We start from the raw sequence: 23180 nt of genomic DNA, 5'->3' as shown, positions 1-23180 counted from the left end.
ATCAAAAGATTCCACCCATAGATGTGCTCCCATGCTGTTTCTCTCAGGGGCTAAACCGCATTCACGCAGGTCAATGCAGTAAGCTGATGTCGCAAATGACAATGCCCCAAACTGCAATTCATCACTTGTGTCTTCTCTGTTCCCTTCTCCCCTCAAGCCATCCTGACCTTTCACTGTGATTCATATCAAACGCACAAGCACAATAAGATACAGACTGCCTTTGTTTTAATACAGGCCTCATAATAAGACTCGCAATAAGTGTTTTGTGCCATAAAAGGGGAGCAGCGCCGCTCCTTGCAGACATTTTATACTGATGGAAACGTCTGAGAGCCTGCAGCAGCTATTGGACCCATAAAGCAAGAGTTGTACTGGGTAATGCAAAAGGCTTTGAGGAGCAGAATGAAAAATACAGTTATTGGCAAATGTTTACCTTTTCCTCTCATCATAATGATGGCCATCAATCATATCATTTCAATATATATATTTTTTTACATTTAGATATGTATTATTATGCTAATGTTTCTGTTACTTGTCCTGTTTTTGCAGGCCGGGACCACTGCTGTAGCCAACAGTCTGTGTAAAATATCATTAGCATTCAGATATTTCTAAATGCAATCATTGCTACTCCACCCAACAGTATTTTACAGCACTCTTGCAAGTTTGTCGGGAAAAGTGTTGTGCTGTTGTGCGCGCTGAAAATATAATTACTAATAAATTAAACAATTCACGTCCCCAAAAACTAGGCGTGATGGAAAGCATTAATCTCAAAAACAAATAAAACAGCAAAATCATATTCAAATCGAGGTTTGTTCTCGATTCTCGGGCTCTCACGAGTTTTGTCTAGATCCGACTGCGTCCATCAGGAGGCTTGTTTCCATCAAACACTATCAATTAAACAGGAGTAATGACGCCATCCGCTTGCAAGTTCCTCATGAACTAGTTCAGTCTTCAACCCAGATACACACAGGGGGAGAAAAGGAAGGCAGTGCTGAAATCGTAAAAAAATAAAGTAAAAATCTGTATTTAAAAAAGCGGGAGAGTATGTCGCAGGTCTGAGAGAGGGAGTGAAAACAGAAACAAGCAAACAGAGAAGATGATAAAATCATTAAAAAGTCAGGAAGTAAAATGAGAATGGTCAAATGCATTAATGCACATACCGTGTACTCTCTCCGGGGCTGAAGATGCAGCATGTTTGGCATTGTGTTTTGTCTCTATCCAATTTCCTGCCTCACGTCACTGTCAAAGGAAACAGATAAAGTCTTTGAGGAGAATGGACGACCCACTGCCTCTCTGAAAGATGGAGAGACAAGCAGGGGCCATAATTCACTGGACCTGTCAGCAGGTCTAACAATCATCTCTAAATAAATAAATAAATAAATGAATAAATAAATAAAATTGTTGAGTTTTTTTCTTATTTCCCTTTTTTTTTCTTTTAACTTTTATAAACTTCACAAGGCAGTTTGTTTCGGGGTTTTTTTTTATTTTTTTTTTTATTTTGAAATTTTAAATATCTCTATATGACCTGAGCATTCCTTGTCCTTAGAGGAAGCTTTGCACTGTAACAAAGTAGCCAGAACACCTTTCTATGGTGAGACATAATATATTGAGGTCTGATATAGTTTGAGAGCATTGTTTGCAATATAGTCTTTAGTCATGGATTCAAGACTTCAGTACTGGACTGTGACAACTGTTTTAGTCCCGGTAGGTTCGAGGTATTTCCCGTATGGTGCTAATGTGAAATGTGAGTGTAACGGCACATACTGAACTGATATGCCAACTGCATTGAAAATGTGGTGCTTTAATGCGAGCAGAGTGGAAGTTGACCCTGTGTAAATCTTGGCATCAGAAATTTATACATGTAGTAAGTGGTGTTTCCAAGTAGACCCCCGTGTCAGTGGAAAAAATAGCTAGGGCCGTTCATTTCCTATGCTTAAACATTTTAATGACAGGCATGGATGGCCTGGAGAACATGTGCTTCAGAGCGTCTACATAAGCAGTGAGAGCATAAACACACAGACCACTGCAGCGCAGCCACATCAAAACTGCCCAGACTGAACACACAGCATTAGAGGGCTTGCACATGGGGCGGAGGTCTGGATAACGACTACTTCAGCTTGTGCCCTGTTCTTATTTATCATTACAAGCCATCTTGGGCAGTTTTGACCCAGAAAGTTTCTTATGTAATGACGTACGGCGGTAAAAGACATCTGCCACCTGTGAATGTATCACATGACATGATTCTAAGACACAATCTGGGCAGACAATTGTCATCACTACCTTTTGTCACCTTTTCTTTTTTATTTTTTTTGTCTCTCAGTTTTGTACAGTATGCTTCTTCAGAGGGGCAGCTGAACTGAAAGGCCCGGTGTGTCAGATTTAAGAGCTTTAAACAGTAGGACAATATTTTGCAAACCACTTTTCCTGTTGTCAAAATCATGAAATCCCAACAGAATCAACATCTTGGGCTTTGTGTAAATATAAATACATACATTTATTGTATGAAACGTTTATTTTGGTGACTTTAAGTGACTAACACTCCACACAGAAAGGTCTGCCGACTGTCGTTGATAGGTTGCTCAACGTGTCACATGATGTGTTGTGATTTACAAAACAAAAGACCTGGGAGTTTTTCCTGTGGATTTTTTTTTCTTTTTGTTCCTCACACTCTAAGTTATATTTAAAAAGTTTCTCTGGGAATGTTTTGTGAAAAGTAAGCTTCCTGAGATAGGACTCTTTGTGCTGTTGAGGCTTTGAGGGTGTCTTCAAGCCTGTGTACGATTTGTATTGTTGTTTTTATTAGAAACAGCCCCACCTTTATATCGAAAGTCTAGCGTTCTTATTTTATTCACCTGCGAGAAAGCCAGCAGTCTGTTTTGTAGTCCACAAACGTCTGTAGTCAGTAGTTCTCAGAAGGGCTGGGGTAGGCAGATGTGGAGCTGACTGAATTAGAAAGCTGCCATAAGTCAGCTTTGTGATCACAGAGGGAGCGGCCATTATAATAAGCATGTTCTTCAAGCAAAAGCCAAGAAGAAGCAGACCAGAGCTGCGTCAAGGCTTTCAGTCTGATGAAGGTTCTCTTTGCTATTTTCATGCGTCTGTCTCATTCGTGTGCACCTTTCCAAGGTTTTTTTTTTCTGTTTTTCTGTTTTCAAAAGTCCCTTTTCTGCCCTCCCTCCTTTTCTCTCCATCCTAGACACCTCTCTCATCTTTCAGTCTGCCTTTGGTCTTGAGCCGTTGCTTCGCCAGCTTCATTGCCTGCATTTCCTTCTCCGGCTCGGGTTTCCTTCCTTCTGGACCGTTTGGAGACAAACCTCTTCTTCTTTGCACCAACGTTCCTTTCTTCTCCCTGAGCTCTCCTCAGCTACATCTCCTCCACTGCGACAGGGACTGAACTTGGGGTCTGCAGCTCTGGGATTGTGTTTGAAAGGAGAGTGAGGGGAATGGCAGGCTACAGCGGCGAGTACAACATCCTGGCATTAAATTGGAAGGACTTTTGAGAGCCCCCGTGAAGATATTGCTGCTTTTGCTCTCAAACAGTCCACATGTGGACACACACACACGGACACGCACAAACTGAGTGGTGGTTTGGAGAAGAAGTGGGAGTGCATACGCCTCCGCTTCCCAAAATAACTGCCTGATGAGGGGCCAGGGAGGCAGGGCGAGGTTGGTTCAGGGAGATATAAATGGATGCTAATTGTATGGCTCCTTCAGATTACACTCAAATCCAGCAGATTTATACATGAACCAACCCTTTCTCCCTCCCTCCATCTCTCCCTACCTCCCTGTCTCTCTCTGCCTCTGTGTTTGTGTATATGTGTGTGAGCGAGAGAGAGACAGAGAGAGAGAGACAGAGAGAAAGAGACTATAAGAGTGATCCTGCTCTAAATGCTACCAAGTTGGTGCGCACGAGGCTTTACGCAGCCTCTCACATGCGGTTGAATCAAACCCAAAAAGAGAACTCCCATGTATTATTTCTATAATCCCTCCAAAAATAGAATAGAAAAGAGGCGAATGTCTACAGCGCCGCTTCATCCCTATACTACTGTATGAAAAAGCTGAGTGAGTGGGCTTTGCATGTTTGTGCTCCGAAACTCACTTTTGTATAGGTTGGACACAGCGAGTTGCATCACATCAGCTTGGAATCTACTCAGTCTTTACACAAACACACTTGTGTGATAAGAACTACAACAAAAAAAAACTGATAAAGAGGAGGCCAAGAATGAAGAAGCAACTTGACAGACAAAGGGAAGATACTTGAAGTATATGGTTGAGTTGCCTTTGTTAATTTGCCAGACAAGCAAGCAAAGCAAAGTCCAAGGGAGGAAATCTCTAATTATTAAACTATATCTTTGATGTTAAAAATAAATAAATAAATAAATAAAAAAAATGCTGCAATTACTTTTATAGTTATCAGCTCTTTACTTTGTGTATTCTGCAAAGGCACCTGCTATAGGCAATTCCCGAAATTACGACTCTCACGCTACTAAAATGTGTGCGTCAGAAAGTGTCATCTCAGTATGTCACACAATAAATCAGACAATTTGTGTCAGTAGACTTATCAGCGAGAGACCACGGTAAACTGTGCTGTAGGACGCATCAATGTGTGGACCTACGTCGCCATCTGGTGACATGGACAGGAATGTCTTCGCCTAACGTGCCTTGTATTGAAAACAGAAAACAAGAGAGTTTGGAAACGTATTATTACTTTTGGTTAAATTAATGATTGCAACATTTTTTTTATTGAATTTTCAAATGTTCAACCAACAACTGCCAAAGCAAATTAGACAGTGTGCTGTGTTTCATGCACAACTTTTGTTGATCAAGATAGTGCTGTGAAAAACTAAAATGTACTTGTTCCATTGTGTTACATTGAATGTGTCACACAGTTATTTCATATCTTGGAATTAGACTGAAAGAGCACTATTTAAGTCCGTAAATTCATCATTTATAATACATGATCATAACATTGCAAGCAATAATACTGATTTTCTTTCTTTATACTTCAACCAAAAAGGACAAAGAATGAAGTCCAGGTTTGTGTTGACTACCTATATATATATATATATATATATATATATATATATATATATATATATATATATATATATATGTATATATATACATATATATATATATACATATATATATATATATTTTTTTTTTTTTTTTTTTTTTTTTAAATGTTGGTAAAATCTTAACACACTACACATTAAGATGTTGTCGTAACATGGCTCTGAGATTGCGACAGTAATGGGAGGCACACTAGGGATGACAATGAATCAAAAGATGTTATATCATGGCAAAGTAAATAAGTGAAGTAAATCACAAATTATATGGAATGTGTTTGTGAGTATTATCTGTAGTGCAGATGCATGAATAATAGGATGTTGGATGTTGTCAGGTGAAAAAAAGAAGAAAAAAGGTCAAACATAGGCTGACGCCTATAGCTGCTGACTGGAGAGTGACCAGGTGAGAGGGAGAGGAGGGGAGAGAGAGGGTGGGAGTGAGAGAGGGAGAGAGAGAGAGAGAGAGATGCACACAGTCAGCCTTTTATCCCACAGGTGGCATTGGCACGGGTGTCCCAATCAGAAGTTGTGTAAGTATATAATTACTGTAAGATTAAAGTAGTTTGGTTTTCTTACCCATAGAATGGTTATTTGATGTATACACATAGCATGGGGTCTTTCTCAACTGCTGGGAGTCATCATCATGAACCACAAGATTTGAGAGGCAGCCAGTATGGAAAATCCATCCTGACAGTATTCTTATGATAAATCAGAAGGCAAAACATTTTTTACAATTAATGAAATACAGTTAAATAGTTATGCATAATGGGTAACACACACACACACACACACACACACACACACACACACACATACATACATACATACATACATACATACATACATACATACATACATACACATATATACACATACATACACATAAATATATGTATATACATATATACATACATACACATATATACATATATACACATACACATATATGCATACATATATATATGTATATATATATATATATACATATATGTATACATATACATATATACACATACATACATATATATGTATATGTATACATATATGTATACATATACATATATATACATATATATACACATATATACATATATATACACACATATATATATATATACATATATATGTATATACATTTTTTTCCTGCCCAGTGCATCAATATGACTTTTTGTTTGTCAAAACTTTTCTTCATTTTGTTCAATTCAATTTCAGCTGTTTATGTTAATTTTTACCCCCACAATTAAGCGGTGCCATTGGCAAAAATAACACAATAAAATAAATAGGATTTAAAAATAAATTAATAAAAAGAAAAATAAACAAAAACAGTCCTGAGACTGAACCTTGTGGTACTCCACATTTGACCATGCAAATAATATACATCAATCTCAAATTTAGATTTGCATTTAGGAATATGCTATACCCATACCTCCTACTCCTTAGTCTTCCAACATATTCATCAACGTCTTGCGATGCCCCAAAATATTACATGTTTTGGGCTTGACATATACCCTCACTGTGTAATGTGTCAACTGAAGATGGAATTTTCTCAACCAATCCCATTATGCAAGAGAATTTTATCGATTTGCACGAAATCCCTGCTCTAGCTGTCCACTGAATATGTTATGGTTTCCGGTGAAGTTATAAAGTCTCTGTGCAAATGTCTTTTCTGACATCAAAATAGGTTCAAGATATATTCGCGTCCACAAAAAAAAAACTCCGCTGCGCACCTACACCTTTCATTACGGTAAACTGGTGAGACAAACAAAGCCCCAGCCCAGTCCTAGCTCGCAACAGTGACGTCAGCGCGCAGTGGCGGTGCCTCGGCGCGTCCCGATTGGGCAGGCGACGAGCTCAACTGTGTTCCGCAAAGAGACGAGGCACCGACTACAAAAACAACAGCTGCGGCCGCATGAGGCTAACTAAAGACACGCCAACCATTCCCCGGCGCACAGTTTAAACGTTTCGGGTGAGTAAAAGTCCGCTCAAAATCGTTTTGGTTGACGCGCTTCGCTGGCCGGCGGAGCTCTTCAAGCCGTTTCCGCCCTCTCAGGAACTTTCTTTTGTCCTCCTCTCTGTCAACAACAAAACAAGCAACTCGCTGTGTTGACCGGAGAAGGTACGTCGACGTGTTTAATGACGGAGTAACACGCATGTCTCCACTGATAACACCGACCGCTCCCGTTTTGGCAGTAAAAGGAAGAAGAGAAGCTTGTCGGTTATCGGGTTGTTGGCCCCCTGAATACCTTTGGACTGGCTATTAACGGGGGCAGCGGAGCGCATGAGATAGCCTGGGTGTGTTGGGGACAGACAGCATCAGCGCTGCAACACACGATGCCATTTTATAATCTTTGATTAATTAGCTCGTGTGAGGTTTGTTACACTGACTTGGAAAATAACTCCGTATCCACCGTTTGCGCGCCAAAGTTGATATAAAGACACATTCAAATGAGATTTGATAAGGTTTTGGGGTTGTTGTTTTTTTCTTGTCTTTTTGCACGGACAGCATGTCCTCTAACGTGCATCCTGGTTGTAGGCATGCATTCAAAATGAATTCCTGCCTGTTCACTTCAAAACAGTAAAAGTGTGTGTATAGCGACTAAAAGTTTGGGTTTTTTGCAGTGCATTTCTCTACTTGCTTACCGAAATGCAGCATGTGGGGTCTTGAATTGTTACATTTCTTTTCTTTTCTTGTCTTTTTTTATAACCTTACCATCTTGCATCTCCAGATGTCCCGATGGCTGCAAAATTCACCCTCTCCAGTGACAGCGACTCCGACCCCTCAGAGGAGGTAGAAGAGGGGGAGAACAGCCAGTCGTCGACTGAGCAAGAACAGCAGGTCTTTCCCCGGCACGCCCTCACCTTACCTGAGCTCAGAATGGCAGGTAAGAAGACTGGCAAGATCCTTTGGCAATGACATAGTGTCTTCGCAAGGTTATATTTGGAAAGATATTTATATATAAAAAAATAAATTAAAAAAAAGCTCAACATTTTCCCATTTGACCACTTATCTCGTCTCCCAAGAAAAAAGGGCAAAATCAGAAATAACCGCAAGACAGCTTGGGTTACAACTGCAGTGTCATCTGCCGATTTAGTATTTCCACACACCAAAATCTCTCATTGTTGTGCAAGATCCCACTCAGTGATGCATAAAAACTTCCTGGCTCATTCAGTCAAGTCATGACTAGTGCTATTATTGCATAGCTAAATGTTTTATCACACCATTTGCTGCAATGTAGTTTAAAGCCAAAGTATTACCAAAGCCATACTAAATCACCAACATTAGTATTATGTTATTCAATGCTAAAGTTTGCATTGTCTTATTCATTCATAAGGGGTTTCTGACTGCAATTCACAGATTTAAAGCAAAATGGATTGTTTTTCATTCATCGATTGTTTTGCATTCAAAATAGCTTCATCTGTATTTTAAGAAATGCACATAGATGGTTTATGCATATCTGAGATTGTCGTTATAACTACCCTTTTCTTTTTTCCCCACCTCACTTTTTTCTCTTTACAGGAGCTGGGAGAATCAGGGTCAACTCTGAGTCCCACGCATCCACCGTCTCCAGGGACGAGGAGCTCCAGGCTAGGGGCGAAGAGGAAGCTGGTACCCCCACTGACGGGGCTCCGTTTAGGGGAAGGTCTAAGTCAGCCCCCCCTGCCTTGTGGGCGGCCAAGAAGTACGGCCGTCAGCTGCGGAGGATGAGTGATGAATTTGACACTCTGCTTGATAAAGGGGTAAGGAAGACGGGCTGGTTGGTTGTCGAGTTTAAAAGGCTCGCCAAAGGCAAGAGAGCTTTTTTGACTTGCCCACAAAAAGGGAAGTGGGAAGAAATAGGGTCTTTCCTTCAGCTTATTATTCACAACTTGTCTTTTTTTCTCACAGGAAATGAGGAAGACAAAGAGTGCTGGGTCGGCCAAACAGATGTACCACTCTCGTAGCTGGTGGAGCTACCTCTTCAGTCACCAGGAGTCGGAAGGAGAGAACAGTCATCATGAAAACCACACGCATCGTACCGAGTAGGCACTGAGAGAGAAAATAAACAGTGCTATGGAGGATTTTAAAGGCACACTGTAGATCAGAATGGGAAGAGAGGGAGGAGCCAAGAAAATGATTGCCTTGAAAACCAGACCAACCAGAAATGTTTGGCCAAGTTAAATTAAGAAGAGATAAAATCCAAACACAAAGGCGTGACGAGGAAGTTGTGGCTTTGTTGGCTTTTTACATTATTGGTGACAACATTCTTAATAGTTTTGTATTTGTGATGGTTGTGATGTGAAAATATTCTTGGGAAGCCCACTGTGAAAGCATACAAGCAAGTCAGGCATGAAGATATACTGGTGGCCACTTGAATTCCACCTGAAAGGGACAATACCACAGAAACCAAAAACAGACTGTTAAGTTTAAGATTAAAGCCTGTCCCTCCATTCAGTGCTATGCATAATATACTGTAGGAGGGGAGAGAAATGGACTGAGGTCGAATCACCCAAGTCCATTTTGGGTGCCGTTAGACTTTTCTTCAAAGAGTCGTAGCTCCAATCGCAAATGTTTGTGCCTTACAAACAGAAGAGAATGGAGATCACTGCAGTTGCGTGCCAAAATAACCCTCCAGCAACAGAGAAAAGGTTTTTTTTTCTTTTAAAGTATCCAACTAGGGCCTTTAGTCAGCTTCTTTTCCAGCTATGTGCAAGCCAGTACCACTGAACCTAAAACAAATGTACACGACTATCATCAACTACTTTTTATATATCAAAAGAGGAACAATCTTTAACAAGGACAATCTCTGAGGATGCAGAAATAATATCTTTTTTAAATCTCGAGGTCAGAATATATCTGAAGAAAATGACAAATGAAAATCACATATAGAAGCACAAACCAATATGATTCTATCTTTTTAAAACCTATGCTGAGCAAAAAAAACAAACAGACTGGGATTTTTAAGTGTAAATAATTAATATTTTATGAAATGGGAAAGGGTAAAGGTTACGAGCTATGTGGTTCAGATGGAATTTATGTTAAAAGTTCATATTTTATGCGGTTGCTGTGCTCTTTAATAAGCCTGGCTAACCGAGCAATAGGCAGTGTACAATCTATGGCTGTTGTGATAATTGTTGTGTGCATATTTAGAGATGTACTGTTGTACAAATAGCCGACACGCTCACTTGTAACCCAGTTTATGCACTCGGTAAATAAGAGTTCATGAATAGGAAGCAGGAGGTCACCTGCAGTTTCAGGTTTAGTCTGAAAAATGATTTTACTTACCTGCACTGAGACGTAAATAATGGGGTATTGATCTGTCAAGTCTGAGTCTAGTCCATGTTCAGGGCTTTTCCAGTTTCTGCCCTGGGACTATTGCTTGTTTATGTGAGATTATTGATGGAATAACGTTCACCTTTTTTTTGGAATATTCTATTTGCCTTCAGATGCCACTAAATCTTACACACTGAGATTTTAAGTCTAAATTTGCATATTTTCTGCTCAAATTGCTATTTATATATTCAGACTTTTTAAGGTGACAAGGCACATACAGCACAGGAAAGTCTATTTATAGAAGACTGATTCATTTTATAAACCCGAATTGGAATTCTACACAGCTTGATAGATGAAATTAGGTTTGTCGTTTGTTTATTGATCTGTGGTTGTTAAAAACATGGTGAAAGGTTTGTCCTAGTTGTTTGTAATTCTCTTGCTCTCGACTCATACACTTGAGTTGTGAAATGGTGGGTTTGTAGGCTGAGAGGGCTGCATATGTATTTTCGCTCCAATGTTTTTATAGGGTTTTTTTTCTAAACTTGCTATGTATTTGGGTTGTTTTTTTTTTTATCAAAATTGGGGAATTCAAGACAATCTAAATGACAACATCTTTCATAGGTGCATTTGATAGTAAATAAAAAAAATTAAAAAAAAAAAAAAAAGCAAGTAAATAACTAAATAAGTAAATAACTTGTGAATTTGTAAATGAAAACTGAACTTTTAAGGTTACCCTTTAAAAATTGTGTTGATGTAGTGTGCAACTTCCAACAGAGCAAAATCAAGCAATCTCTGTGTTGTTACATAAGAAAATAATTCCATGATTTTGTTTTACTTTTATTCTTTTAGGGTTGCATTGAGCTGAAAACCTGCATTACAATGAAGAGGACGGTTGTTAGCTAAAAATGAGAAAAATGTCCACATGCATGTTGTTGGGAGGTTGAGGGCAGGTGTTCAAACACCTGAATATGAAATCACTCGAATGCTCTGAACTGCCTTGTACTTGCTGTAACCTGTGATGCGACAAAGCCTTGTCTGTTGACACAATTACCGCCTTAAACCTTACAGTTTGCTGTTGCATGTTACAAACAAAGAAGCACAATAATGTGGAGGTGCGTTCACTGTCACAACTGTGTGTGTGGGTTGGAGGGGGGTATTAAATCCAGGTAAAGTGGGTTTTTTGTTTTTGTTTTGTTTTTTTTTACTAAATGGTTTCTGGGAAGAAAAATAAATTGTGGTGGCGAACACTGGCCACCGGAGGAACAACGTCTTCAGGCACCCGGAAGTTGTGCAAACATCCTTGCTATTACTTGAATCTGGAGGAGATGTGCGCGTGGAGAAAATTGAATTCCGCTTTGTTTTTCTTTTTAATTATTTTAATTACATTTTTGTAAATGTATTTTCTCTACAGCTGTGAAACTCCTGGTATATTCTGTCCCAAATGAATAAAAAACACAAAGTGTATTTTTGATTGTGTTTTGATTTACTTAAAATCTATAACAGAAAAACAAAAAGTTTTATAACCAAGAATTGGTTGAAGCTGACAAACATTAGAGAACCAGCCCTAAAATGTTGGCACAATAAGATATTTAAAAGACTCAACAGACATTAACACTGATGATCAAAGTTCTTCAAGCAAAACCCCATTGCATCTTGGACATACCCTAAACCACTGGCCCCTGATTCTGTTTCCATATCTCTACTGAGCAAAGAAAAAAACCCATTCATATTTAACCAACTACAACTACCAGCTACATGGTTTAGACTGATTTTTTCACAAGGAGGCTGTAAACTCCAATCACAGCAGCAGCAATGAAATGAAAAAAACATTCATACCACGGTGTGTCAAGCCACATCTGATGGGTCCCAGCAGTACCTGAGGCCACAATCCAAAGCTGACAGTTTGTCCATGTCTGCATCACTGAGTGAAAAGTCAAACAGCTCCGTGTTCCTCTGTATCCTGTCGGGGTTGGATGATTTGGGGAGCACCGGGACACCCTGTTGCACAGCCCAGCGCAACAACACCTGATAAAAACGCACATATCGATTTGAGGTGAACCATAAAATGTTTTTTATAGAGATGTTTTTTGTCGATTGTCTTTACCTGTGCAGGTGTGCGATCACAATTCTTTGCCACCTCCAAAACTACTGGGTGGGAGAGCAGCTCTCCTCTCCCTAAGGAGGAATACGCTTGAAAACAAACCCCGTACTCCTTGCACACACTCCTCAGCTCTGTCTGGCACAGCTGTGGGTGAAACTCCACCTGGAAAGAGAAGCCACTGAAGTTTTCAAAATGCTACCTTGTTTTCCTACTTTGTGCCTATATAACCTGCACATACATACCTGTAGCAGCGCAGGAGGAATCTTGCAGCTCTGCATTAGTTCTTTCATGTGTGTAAGCTTGTAGTTGGATACACCAATGGCCTTCAGCTTTCCCTGAGCATGCAACTCTTCCAGTGAAGCCCAGCTCTTGGCTCTGTTGCCTGGTAATGACAATAGCAATAGCAAGACTGTCAGCAAATGATACATGTTTTCTATAACATCAATAACATCATTGTTTTACAGGAAATAAATGCAATGCAAATACACAATTGACTTCTGAACCTGGATTGCGTTGGTCGGACACTTGCAGGCCCTGTGTGCCAGGCCAGTGGATCAGGTAAAGATCAATGTAGCCCAAGTCCAGCTGAGATAAACTGTGAAGGGCCGCTTCCATGGACCCCTGCCCCTGATGCTTGGGGCCCAGTTTACTGCAGGAGCAAGGGTCAAAAAGGAACATTGTTGAGCACTGAACACTATGCCCTCAAGAGGAACGCATGGCTAAATATAAAAGGGGAAAAAAGACATGTGATGAGAATATGAAAGAGTTTTTAGTCTATCCTGCTATTTTTAGGGAGAAAATGTCATGTCAATTAACTGTTAAATTACAACAGTTACTTATTGATGTACTTTTATTTGCTCCATAGTGGAAATCAGCCCTTTGAGATGCCCCAAATGGCACTGATAACCACAGTGGCCATCAAGGGCAAAACACCGCAAAAATAACCACTGTACACAGTGACATGAAAGACACTAACGCAAGAAACAAACGATGCAGGAGCAAAAAAAAAAAAAAAAACAAATATCGGAGGAAATGTTTGAAATAAATAAATAAAATAAAATAAAAATAAAATAAAATCGAAATGCAAAAGAAACATGCTGGAAATACCAAAAACACAGAGAACTCAAGGCGAGGCCACTAGGGGGACCAGATGTGGGTTTGTGATGGAAGTCCCTCTGTGATTTTAGCACTTCCCAGAGGAGCATTTTTCTATTGCATTTGGTTTAACGTCATTTCTGTGTTTGCAGTGTTTGGCCATTTCTGGCGTGTTTTCCCTTGTGAGACACCGTGGAAAGCAACACTGGTTCTTCCACATTTGTAACAACACCCAAAGACAGGCATTCACAGCAGCACAGCAGAAGGTAAACTGAGCGGAAGGTTTTAGTGTGAACAGAGGGTTAAACATGTTGAGTGCTGTGTGGCTCACCAAATGCAAGTCACCTTGTTATGAACACGTCCTCTCTTGTCAAACCATGTTTAGGCAAGAGTTCCTTCAGTGCTCGACCTAAGTCAGCTTCATTGCGGTACACAGCAGCACTGTCAAAGGACCGGTACCCAGCAGCCAGTGCTGCATCCACTGCCTGGTAGACATTTTCAGGACCTACTAACTTGTAGGTCCCCAACCCCAGAATGGGCATCTGAACCCCAGTGTTCAGCAGGACAGTGGGAGAAGTGGAGGAGGACATTTTATCCAAGCACCCCTCGTTATTTTCCTTGTTTACTGTTGAAGAGAATGAAAGTTGACTGTAATCAATTCGGGAAAAGTCTAGGCAACGCAATAAAGGAAGATCAGATATAAATCAATATTGCATTTTTTTTAATAACTTTTTATCAGTCGTATAAAATCCTGTATGCTTTTGTAATTCTAGAACTTTATAAGGCCACATCTAATAAAAAATAAAAATAAAAAAAATAATAAAATAGTCAAAGTTTGAAGGATTGCAGCTCTCGTATAGCAACAAATACACAACACAATGTATCTGAATTAACTTTTTTTTTTCTTTTTTTTGTTGTTGTTTTTTTCAATGTAGCATGCAAATAGGAAGCGTTAACTCACCTTTTAAAGTCCAGTGGATATGTCTGTAACTTGCACAAATAGGCCTGAACAGCGTTCACTTATTCACAAAATAAGGAAGTTGTATCGAAAATATATATTTGGGTCACAATTGAAAAGGCAGGGAGAGGAACGGAGAGGTGAGAGCAGGGTGAGAAGAGAGTTTACTATCGCGCCGCTTCTTCCGCATCATGTGACAGTCATGTGACAATTTGGACGGTTAACTCGTCACCATAGCGACACCTGCACATCGTCACTGATTGGAAGAAGTTTCGACCAATCAAAGAACGACGCAAGAACCGGAAGAAGGAAGTTCGTTTCGAAAGGGAATCTTGCGCTGTGCATTTTTCTTGACGTTACGGTAATTGTGTGTGTGTGTGTGTGTGTGTGTGTGTGTGTGTGTGTGTGTGTGTGTGTGTGTGTGTGTGTGTCTGTCTGTGTGTCTGTGTGCGCGCGCACGCGCGCGGCGTTGTCATCATTAAATGATATCTCTTGAAGTCAGCAGTAGGCCAAGTGCTCATGTGGGTGGTAGTTTAATCCTGGAAGGTACACTTTGGTTCGCAGCTACAGCGAGTTGCCTTCGTTCCTGATCTTGTTTTTATATATTAAACGATATAAGCTTGATATTTATTATATAAGCTTGTTAAAGTCAGTCGTTTTTTGTTTTGTTTTGTTTTGTTTTTGAGGTGGGGACAATTCAAGTAACAGGGTGTGGTCTTTACTGTTGTGGCCAGTAACGGAACTTGTGTTTTAAAGAGGTTTTTTTGCTCTGACCCAAAGGTCCAGCCACTGATTTACTGTTTTTATTGCCCAGTGCACTTTTGCTCAGCCATGTCCTTGCAAGCCTTCTCCTTCCCTGTCTGTGAAACTCGATTTCTCAAAGCTGGCAGCTTTATCTACAACTTCAACATCATAGCAGGCAGCAGTTTCAGGCAAGACTCACTGTTTTTCATCTACAATGACACCAGCTTTACTAGAGGCCCACAAAATAGCAATTCTTCCTAATTATTTTTTTATTGCGTTTCACCCCCTTCATTTACAGCACAGACATACAGTATGATTGCATGGCAAGACTGCTTTCAAAATCCATGAGCCTACAGCAAAACAGCCAGAAATCGATCTTGCTTCCACACGTTGCTTTCATTCCCTATCTCTCTATAAGACTCTTCAAAGCGGTTCTAAGTGCTGCTCGGTTTGAAAAGCTGTTGGGAAGGAAGCAGAGCTTCAGGCACAGGCAGAAGCAGAACTTTCTTTTTCAATTAAAGCCTTGTTCTTCAACACCCATTTCAATGGCAGCTACTGTTACATACAAGCTAAGCTTGCCTTGTCTATTCCTTTCATCTGCAAAACAAGAGGATCTAAGGTCCCATAGGGCCCATCTGTCTGTATTCGGGAAAATACATCCTAGAATAAGACTGCTTTTGATCCTGGGAATCCTAACTGCTATTTTCCTGTAGACTGAAGAACGCTTGTACTATTTATGACACACCTTTTAATATTCCTACTATTTGACATTTTTGCTCACCTGCCAAAATGTTTTATAATGGAATGCTTTCATGCATAGGTCACGTTGCCTTCCAGTGGGCATCTTGTGAGCTGCTAGTGTGAACACGTGCTCATCACTGTCTGTTGTTTGTGTTGTATTAAAACCAGCGGCAAGGAAACCGCGGAGGACCACTGCTTCAGTCCTGAGCTCGAGGTAATCACGAATAGTGACTTATTACATTAGTTTATTTACATGCTTCACATTAATCTAATTTGAATGTGCATTCTCATTTTGATGCTGTTCTAGTCAGTGTTACCCCAGTGATTAGATTTCATATATTTTTTTAATTTTCTGGCTAAACTCCATACCTTATCTCTTTAGGATATCATCAGAACTGTCATCGGCAACCTGGACAATTTCCAACCCTTCTCCAGTGCCAACTTTAATGTCTTCCCTTGTATCCTTTAAGTGTGTTAATCCCACCAGTCATTTCACCTGTCAACATTGGGCGTTAGAGCAAAAAATATCACCATGCTGCCTCCAAGTGGCATTTGGAATAGTTACTTTTACATATATTTATTATCCACTTACAGTGCAAAATGCATGGGAAGAAGGAAAAAGGCCTCTCACTGCTTCACGTTCTCAAGGTCTTACCTATTTTAAGAACCATATTCATTCCATACTCATACAGGCATGGCCAACTGATCAAAAATAGATGTCTACCTTCTCACACTTGGCTTTCAGCTGCTTTGTTTTAGAGTTTACATGTCGGTACGGGCCCAAAGCAAGGCCATCTAAAATTACGTTTAGTTACGTTACGGTGAATATGTGGAACCGACGCCGGGCCTAACCTGGATGTGTTATCATAACCTGTGTGACATTTGTTTGTTTCAGCACGCCTTCCTTGATAAGTGGAGCATCCAAAAGAAGTAAAAGATGGACTTTTCCCATTTCATTGAGAAACATTTGTAGAAAAAAAAATATTGAAGTGGTCTGTGCACAATGTGTTGAATTATTTTTCACCTATTTGACTCACTGGTGACCAGATAAGAAGCTGTGGCAGGGAGTGTCTCAGATGATGTGCAAACACTGCTGGAGAGGTCTGAAAGCCTACCCATATATTCTCATTCTCTACCTGGAGAAAAAGGGTGAGAATGAAAAACATATGCACAAAACACCCCTGAACTATCTTTAGGGCAAAGGTTTTTACCAATACAAAGACAAACAAAACAGTGACAGTGACATTTCTGGTAGTACATGGCTGGGCACAATGCGTGTGACAGTGACAGTGACAGTGACAAAATCAGGTGTTTGATGTTTATTTCAAATAATATTAATGTAATTGTTGCTCCAAAGTTAAAGGGCAATGGGCAAACTGATAAATACGTGTGTTTATTATGTGGACATGTTTATGCATATCATCAGGTTGTTGTCACATAATATTTTTTTTAAATTTGTTTTAGACAAGCAACCAGAGAAGAAGTTGGGTTCAGTGAGTAGTTTTCTGCTGTTTTCATGAAGCAGTCAGACTTCTAGCGAGGAGAACTGACTTAACTTGAGAGTTGCTGCAAAGGTTCATCCAGCTGCAAACTTACTGCCTTCGTCTGGCCAGCAGCATCCGGTGCCCAACATGCAACACTAGTATATCTATGTGTGTTGCAGAAACAAAAGGCGTCTTGGCAGCTTCACTTGGATTCTGTGCCGCAGAAAAAGCGTCGCAAAAGAGCTCTGCCACTAGAGGACGCCATACTAAAGGACGTATTGCCGCACTTGGAGACGGAGAGCAACGTGCCTGTGCTCGGGTGAGACAGGTCTTTAGCACTTAAAGCCAAGCGCAGGCTCGGTGTGCTTGCAACATGCAATGTCATATATAGGTTTATGGCATTTGCCACAGCAGTGTTGATAAATATTATCTTTGCAAATACAAGAAAAAAACAAAAAAATAATCATCAAACCAACAAAGTTGAGTTTCCAGAGAGCAAACAGTTGTCAGTGTAATGTCAGTGCAATGCATACAATTACTGATGAGATTTTAAACATTGCATTATGGGCTTCATTGCGGGTAACAAAGTACAACAGTGTAAACGCACAAAAGTAGGCTGCCATGCTGCTCTTTCCCGTTTTCATCATCTCCCTTTTTCAATGCACACGGTGTATCTTTAGTGCTGAGGTGGCTGCTGCCCCACTGGTAGTGATGTGAGCGATAAGAGGAAGCTGTTCACAGTCGATCAAGCTCTGATTCATGAAATTGTGAAGACATCCTTCACGACAACTGCGCTCATTCACAAAAACACACACACATGCCTCACACACTCCCATGCCTCAGTGATTCTTGCTGTTATGAAAGAGACACGAAGCAAAGGGGCGCCACCTCAATCAGGCTGACAGTCAGATCACTGGTGTGAAACTGATTGCTCACTCTCCGCTCACACACACACACACACGGGAGTTTATGTGTTAATTTTTATATAAACAAACCTGTCTCCTTCAGCGGCCTTGAGGAACACACACTCAGATGCACAAAGTGTGTAAACATCCTGCAAACAGTCGACCGACTGACGGCAAATCATGTTTCATTGAGCAGCGCTCACTTGATCGCGCTGACCGTTGTGGCTGTACACGTTGCTGCAGCAGAGGTGCAACAGCACGTTGGCACCCAGTCAGCAGTGCGGGTCCTTCCTGCTTCATTACGGAGAGCCTTCACTGATGACTGAGCATTTCCATGATGCCCTGCAGAGACGCAGCACTTTTTGTTTTTGTGTTTAACCTGCTGGAAGAAGGAGATGGGGTATAGAGCGTCAGAGGTGAGGCCTGGTTGACACAAAATGACAGCTTTGATATTTGCTTTCAATGCTGTTTCCTGTTGTGCAGTTCTTTGGCAGTGTTGTGATTAATATTGTCTGCCAGGCAAACAGAGTGATGTAACAAACTAGACAGTGCTGCTTTGCTGACTGGGCAAATTACTTCCCTTAGGTCTGCTATAATATATATATATATATATATATATATATACATATATATATATATGTATATATATATATATATATATATGTGTGTGTGTGTGTGTGTGTGTGTGTGTGTGTGTGTGTGTGTGTGTGTATATATACATATATATATATATGTATATATATATATATATATATATATATATATATATATATATATATATATATATATATATATATATATATATATCATAGCAGACCTAAGGGAAGTAATTGTTGATAAACTTTATTCCAGACTCAGGTCCATACAAAAAAAAAGACTAAAAACAGACATACATAACCAAAACTATATGACTATATGAATTATGCAAATGGGTGAAGTTGCCAAATGTTAAATGACCCCTCACTTACTGTAATAGGTATTCCAACTGAAAACAAACAGCTACAACTTTGATTAAAATGGAATGTTTGTGCTCTAACTATGCACCTTGTAAAGTGTGTGAAACATAAAATGTTACAATGCTGTAACTGTTGAATTACATTGAGTTTTTTGTTTGTCTGACCTGAGGCAGGCTGCAGTGTGGCAACTGGCATAAAGTGGAAAAGGTCAGAGGTAATCCAGAATTTGCTGGCAAGGTGATTCTTCTTATTCATTTCTTCAGTTCTGAACTGCTGACTTTTCATTTCCTGAATGACTTGGAATTCTTAAGCAGATCATTTCTGTCTTATTAGAAACGTGTTGAGTTTTTTAACCAAAAATAACTTTTGCTTTTCCTCCTCGCCAACATATAAAAACAGACACGAACTGCTCGCGTTAGTCCTTAATGTAGCTCCAGGCGAGTATTAGTGCAGAAAGGTAGGATAACAAGTATGATTAGTCATAGAATGACATCAGACAGAGCGTGGACATGTTTCTGTGCAGTTGGGTCTATGTGTGTGCGTGTGTGTGCGTGCGTGCATGTCTCAGTTGATGTGCGTCACTTTGACGAGCAGCAAAGTCCCACAATTACCCCCCCCCCCCACCTGATCTATTTTCTCCTCTGCTCCTTTATCTCATCTGATCCTGATTTTTCCCTCTGCGTTTTTCCTCCCCTGCTTTTTCTCTTTCCCACATCAAGTGGAAAAAACAATTTGAACTAATTATATCCACTCACTGACTCAGGAGCACCAACGTAAGGCTGAAGGTTTTAAAGGGGATTGAACCTGAACAATGACTGCACAAAAACACTTTATAGGCTAGACGTCCGTTGCCCGACGATGAGGGGAAACTATTGACTTTTGTGAGACTAACTTTTTCCTATGATGTCCTTTTCTGAATGTTGCCAAATGTGTACAACTTCCACTCGGGCCAAAGGTTTGTGTTGCTCATAATAGTAGCAGCACTCTTATGACCTAAGGTTCACGCTACTGTAATTCTTGAAGTCTAATAATTCAAAGTGTCTCTTTAACTGATTATTCTTTAACGTGAACCACTAAATTATTATTTATTTCTTTTATTTCTTTATTTCACGGATAGCCCTTTGATATGTCCCATCTCATTTTCGAGGGATCTTCATACAAATAAAGCCAAACAAAAGAAACATGAGAAGTAGTGAATACCAACATAGTAAAACTTATAAGTACAAAGACACACACACACACACACACACACACACACACACACACACACACACATGCACACTTAAACAATGCTCCCCAACACTCCCCCCACCTCCCCACACACACATTACACACCCATGTAAATATGTTTGCTTGCATACAGATACACACATAAGTACAGTACAATACATGCGCAACGACCAAGTTCTTTTCTAATTCTATGTATTGAAGAGTTCTTTCAAATAAGACGGAACATTGAAATAAATACACTTTAAAATAAATATTGACCAATGAAGTTCCTCTTTGGACTTGAGGTCCAGCCAGTTCAAGGATACATTAAGCAGTCATGGCTTCTATAGGGACACCTGAGCACAAACCTCTGAAACAAATCTACATTAAGTGGACGTAGATTTGTTTCGGAGGTGTTACCATAGACAACATCAGCATAGTCTAGTATTGGTAAAATGAGTTGTATTATATTTTGGTCATCTGGCCATGTTTCTGCCTGTGTTGTGATAAGAAGCTATCCTGTCCTTTGCCAGAGACCTTCTTTTCAGTTGATTTATCCAATTAACAGCTAAGAAGGTTTTTCTCAACCATCGTTTTGATTTCCCCTCAGACAGAGAGCGTGTTGGCTGATGGCCACCAGGAAGCAGCGGCTGTCAGATCAATAACAGGAAGTGGTGCCGCTCCACGTGAAATGCAACCAGGGACCACACAAGGTGGGTCCAAAGAGAATGAGGACGCACATGAAGAAAATTCCGACTGTTTCCCTGATACACCAGCGCGGCCTGGGATTTTCATGCGACTGACGAGGTTAGTTTGTGTGTGTGTGTGTGTGTGTGTGTGTGTGTGTGTGTGTGTGTGTCGGGGGGGCATTCATGGCCGATGGTCCTCACCAGGCAGGCTCACCAATAGATTGCAATGAAGAGCTGTGATTTTAGGCTTTGATTGACTGGGGAAGGGAGGGAGAGCTAATTGGCGCTGTGCATCCGAGAGGATGAAGTTGTCAAAGGGAACGGGGAAATCCAGAGGAGCACAGAAGGTCCACTGTTCCTGTGAAACAACGGTTGAAACAAGCTGAGACACCAGATGCCCTCGGGAAAGACAGGAGTCAGGGAATATCTCCACTCGAGCAGCGTTATGAGATGTGCGCAGCATGCACATACAGCATAGGGATGTTTTTTTTTCCTGATGGTAAAGTGATCAAAAGTCTGTCTCCTCTCTTGCAGCTCCATCTTCCCCTTGTCCCTGTTCTTCAGAAAGCCCAGACTCACTGAAGAAACACACATCCAGGACTGATCATTGGTTGTTCCTCTTGGTTCAAATTTCTGTCACTGCCTCCCACTCCCAGTAGAGCAGTTGCACCTGCTTCTAGTTAGAGTTCTTTATTGGTACCACATGCAAATAGGTGTTGCACCCTGTTTGTTTCCTGTTAAATTAGTGAGGTTTTTTTTTGTTTGTTTGTTTGTCTTTTTTGCATTGTTCCACTGAGGTTTTGCTGTTTTGTTCTCTGGTTTCTTGGCAATAAAAGTATTCACTGTATATTCTCCGTTGTCTTTCAATTGTCTTGATTCCTGTCACTAGCACAGTAGTATATACAAGTCTTTCTTGTCAAGTAATATATTTTTTATATTTCACGTGGTTATTGCTTTCTTGTTCTTTTTCTTTAGCTTTGTTTTCATTATCCAAACTCCCAGCTATCTTCCCACTGTCTCTCCGCTTCTCAAGAAATACATCATCTGCACTTTTACCAATCATTTTTTGATCTCTTTTTCATACAATAGTTTCAAACCAGGAACAATATTCAGCACCTGAGCAGATGGTGAAGCGTGATCAGAGGGACCAGTAAAGCTCAAACACTTACATCCGTCCTCAACGTGGCAGACAGTGAACTCACCTGGACAAAGCTCAGGGCTTTGAAGGGGTGAATGGTGACAAAGCAGGCTCACTATTAATATTTCCACTTCCCTGTGTCTGTGTGTGGTGTGAACATGTGTGTCATCGTAAAGTGCACTTTGAGCTTTGGTGACAACCACCTTATGGAAAGTCTACTTTCCTCCCGTCAGTCTAAATTAGCAGAGTGCTCTTTGTGTTGTGTTTGTGTGTGAGAGAGAGAGAGAGAGAGACACACACACACACACACCCACACACACACACACACACACACAGAGCGAGAGCAGCCTTGCATGATCAGCGATCCACAAAAGAACAGATCTCAAGAAAACAGCAAGTTGATCAATCTGTTTAAACTTACTGTAAAAACTGTGGCTTTGTTGTTCATTCCATGTCTGGAAGGAGACAAATACAAGGTGGCAGTGGGTGTTGACACTAATCAGGGTGGGGTATCAAGAGGTCCCGGTGCCCTTGGTGACACAACCAAGGGCTCATCTCTGGAGCTTCAACTCTTCTCAATCTTGGCCAATTCAGTCTAGAGCAGGGGTGGGCGAACCTTGACTGGTGGGGCCACATTGGGTTCTAAAATGTGACAGAGGAGCCGGAGCAGCAGCAGATGGATGGAGTGTTTTGGTGAGCCACCTCGTAGGAGAAAAAAATATATCACGGGATTGGGATATGTAGAAAACATGTGCTTTAATGTCAATTGAAAATGAGCCAAGCATTGCAAAAAATGTGTCTTTGAAGCTCCATGGTATTGAGCTCTTTATTAAAATAACTTTT

General features: G+C 40.4%; 3 protein-coding genes across 4 annotated transcripts; 2 read left to right on the top strand and 1 right to left on the bottom strand.

Annotated features, from left to right (window-relative positions):
* Positions 1–6868: 6868 nt before the first annotated feature.
* Positions 6869–11781, top strand: badb (BCL2 associated agonist of cell death b). 2 transcript variants are annotated; one of them, XM_076034135.1, is made up of 6 exons: positions 6869–7032; positions 7158–7182; positions 7793–7948; positions 8584–8804; positions 8953–9086; positions 11167–11781. In XM_076034135.1, the coding sequence occupies exons 3-6, from the start codon at positions 7801–7803 to the stop codon at positions 11180–11182; spliced, it is 519 nt and encodes a 172-aa protein (XP_075890250.1). In that variant the 5' UTR covers positions 6869–7032; positions 7158–7182; positions 7793–7800; the 3' UTR covers positions 11183–11781. The 2 variants fall into 2 exon arrangements, with proteins under 2 accessions (XP_075890250.1, XP_075890249.1); XM_076034134.1 differs by lacking the exon at positions 7158–7182 and having other exon boundaries at positions 6871–7032.
* On the bottom strand, positions 11494–14665 carry LOC142893501 (glyoxal reductase). The gene is made up of 6 exons (XM_076034132.1): positions 14475–14665; positions 13859–14138; positions 12922–13067; positions 12661–12800; positions 12422–12580; positions 11494–12342 (listed from the first exon to the last, which is right to left on the bottom strand). Exons 2-6 carry the CDS (start codon positions 14101–14103, stop codon positions 12163–12165), a joined length of 870 nt encoding a protein of 289 aa, XP_075890247.1. The 5' UTR covers positions 14104–14138; positions 14475–14665; the 3' UTR covers positions 11494–12162.
* Positions 14666–15219: 554 nt separating this feature from the next.
* Positions 15220–22026, top strand: majin (membrane anchored junction protein). Its single transcript, XM_076034133.1, has 9 exons — positions 15220–15403; positions 16125–16170; positions 16339–16414; positions 17004–17105; positions 17421–17449; positions 17620–17759; positions 19475–19538; positions 21121–21317; positions 21734–22026. Exons 1-9 carry the CDS (start codon positions 15303–15305, stop codon positions 21801–21803), a joined length of 825 nt encoding a protein of 274 aa, XP_075890248.1. The 5' UTR covers positions 15220–15302; the 3' UTR covers positions 21804–22026.
* The last annotated feature ends 1154 nt before the right edge of the window (positions 22027–23180 follow it).

Source organism: Nelusetta ayraudi, unplaced genomic scaffold (assembly GCF_046127955.1).
Source record: "Nelusetta ayraudi isolate G7.1 ecotype Tasmania unplaced genomic scaffold, CSIRO-AGI_Nayr_v1 ptg000042l, whole genome shotgun sequence".
Classification (NCBI taxonomy): domain Eukaryota; kingdom Metazoa; phylum Chordata; class Actinopteri; order Tetraodontiformes; family Monacanthidae; genus Nelusetta; species Nelusetta ayraudi.
This window is presented reverse-complemented; position numbering and strand designations above follow the sequence as displayed.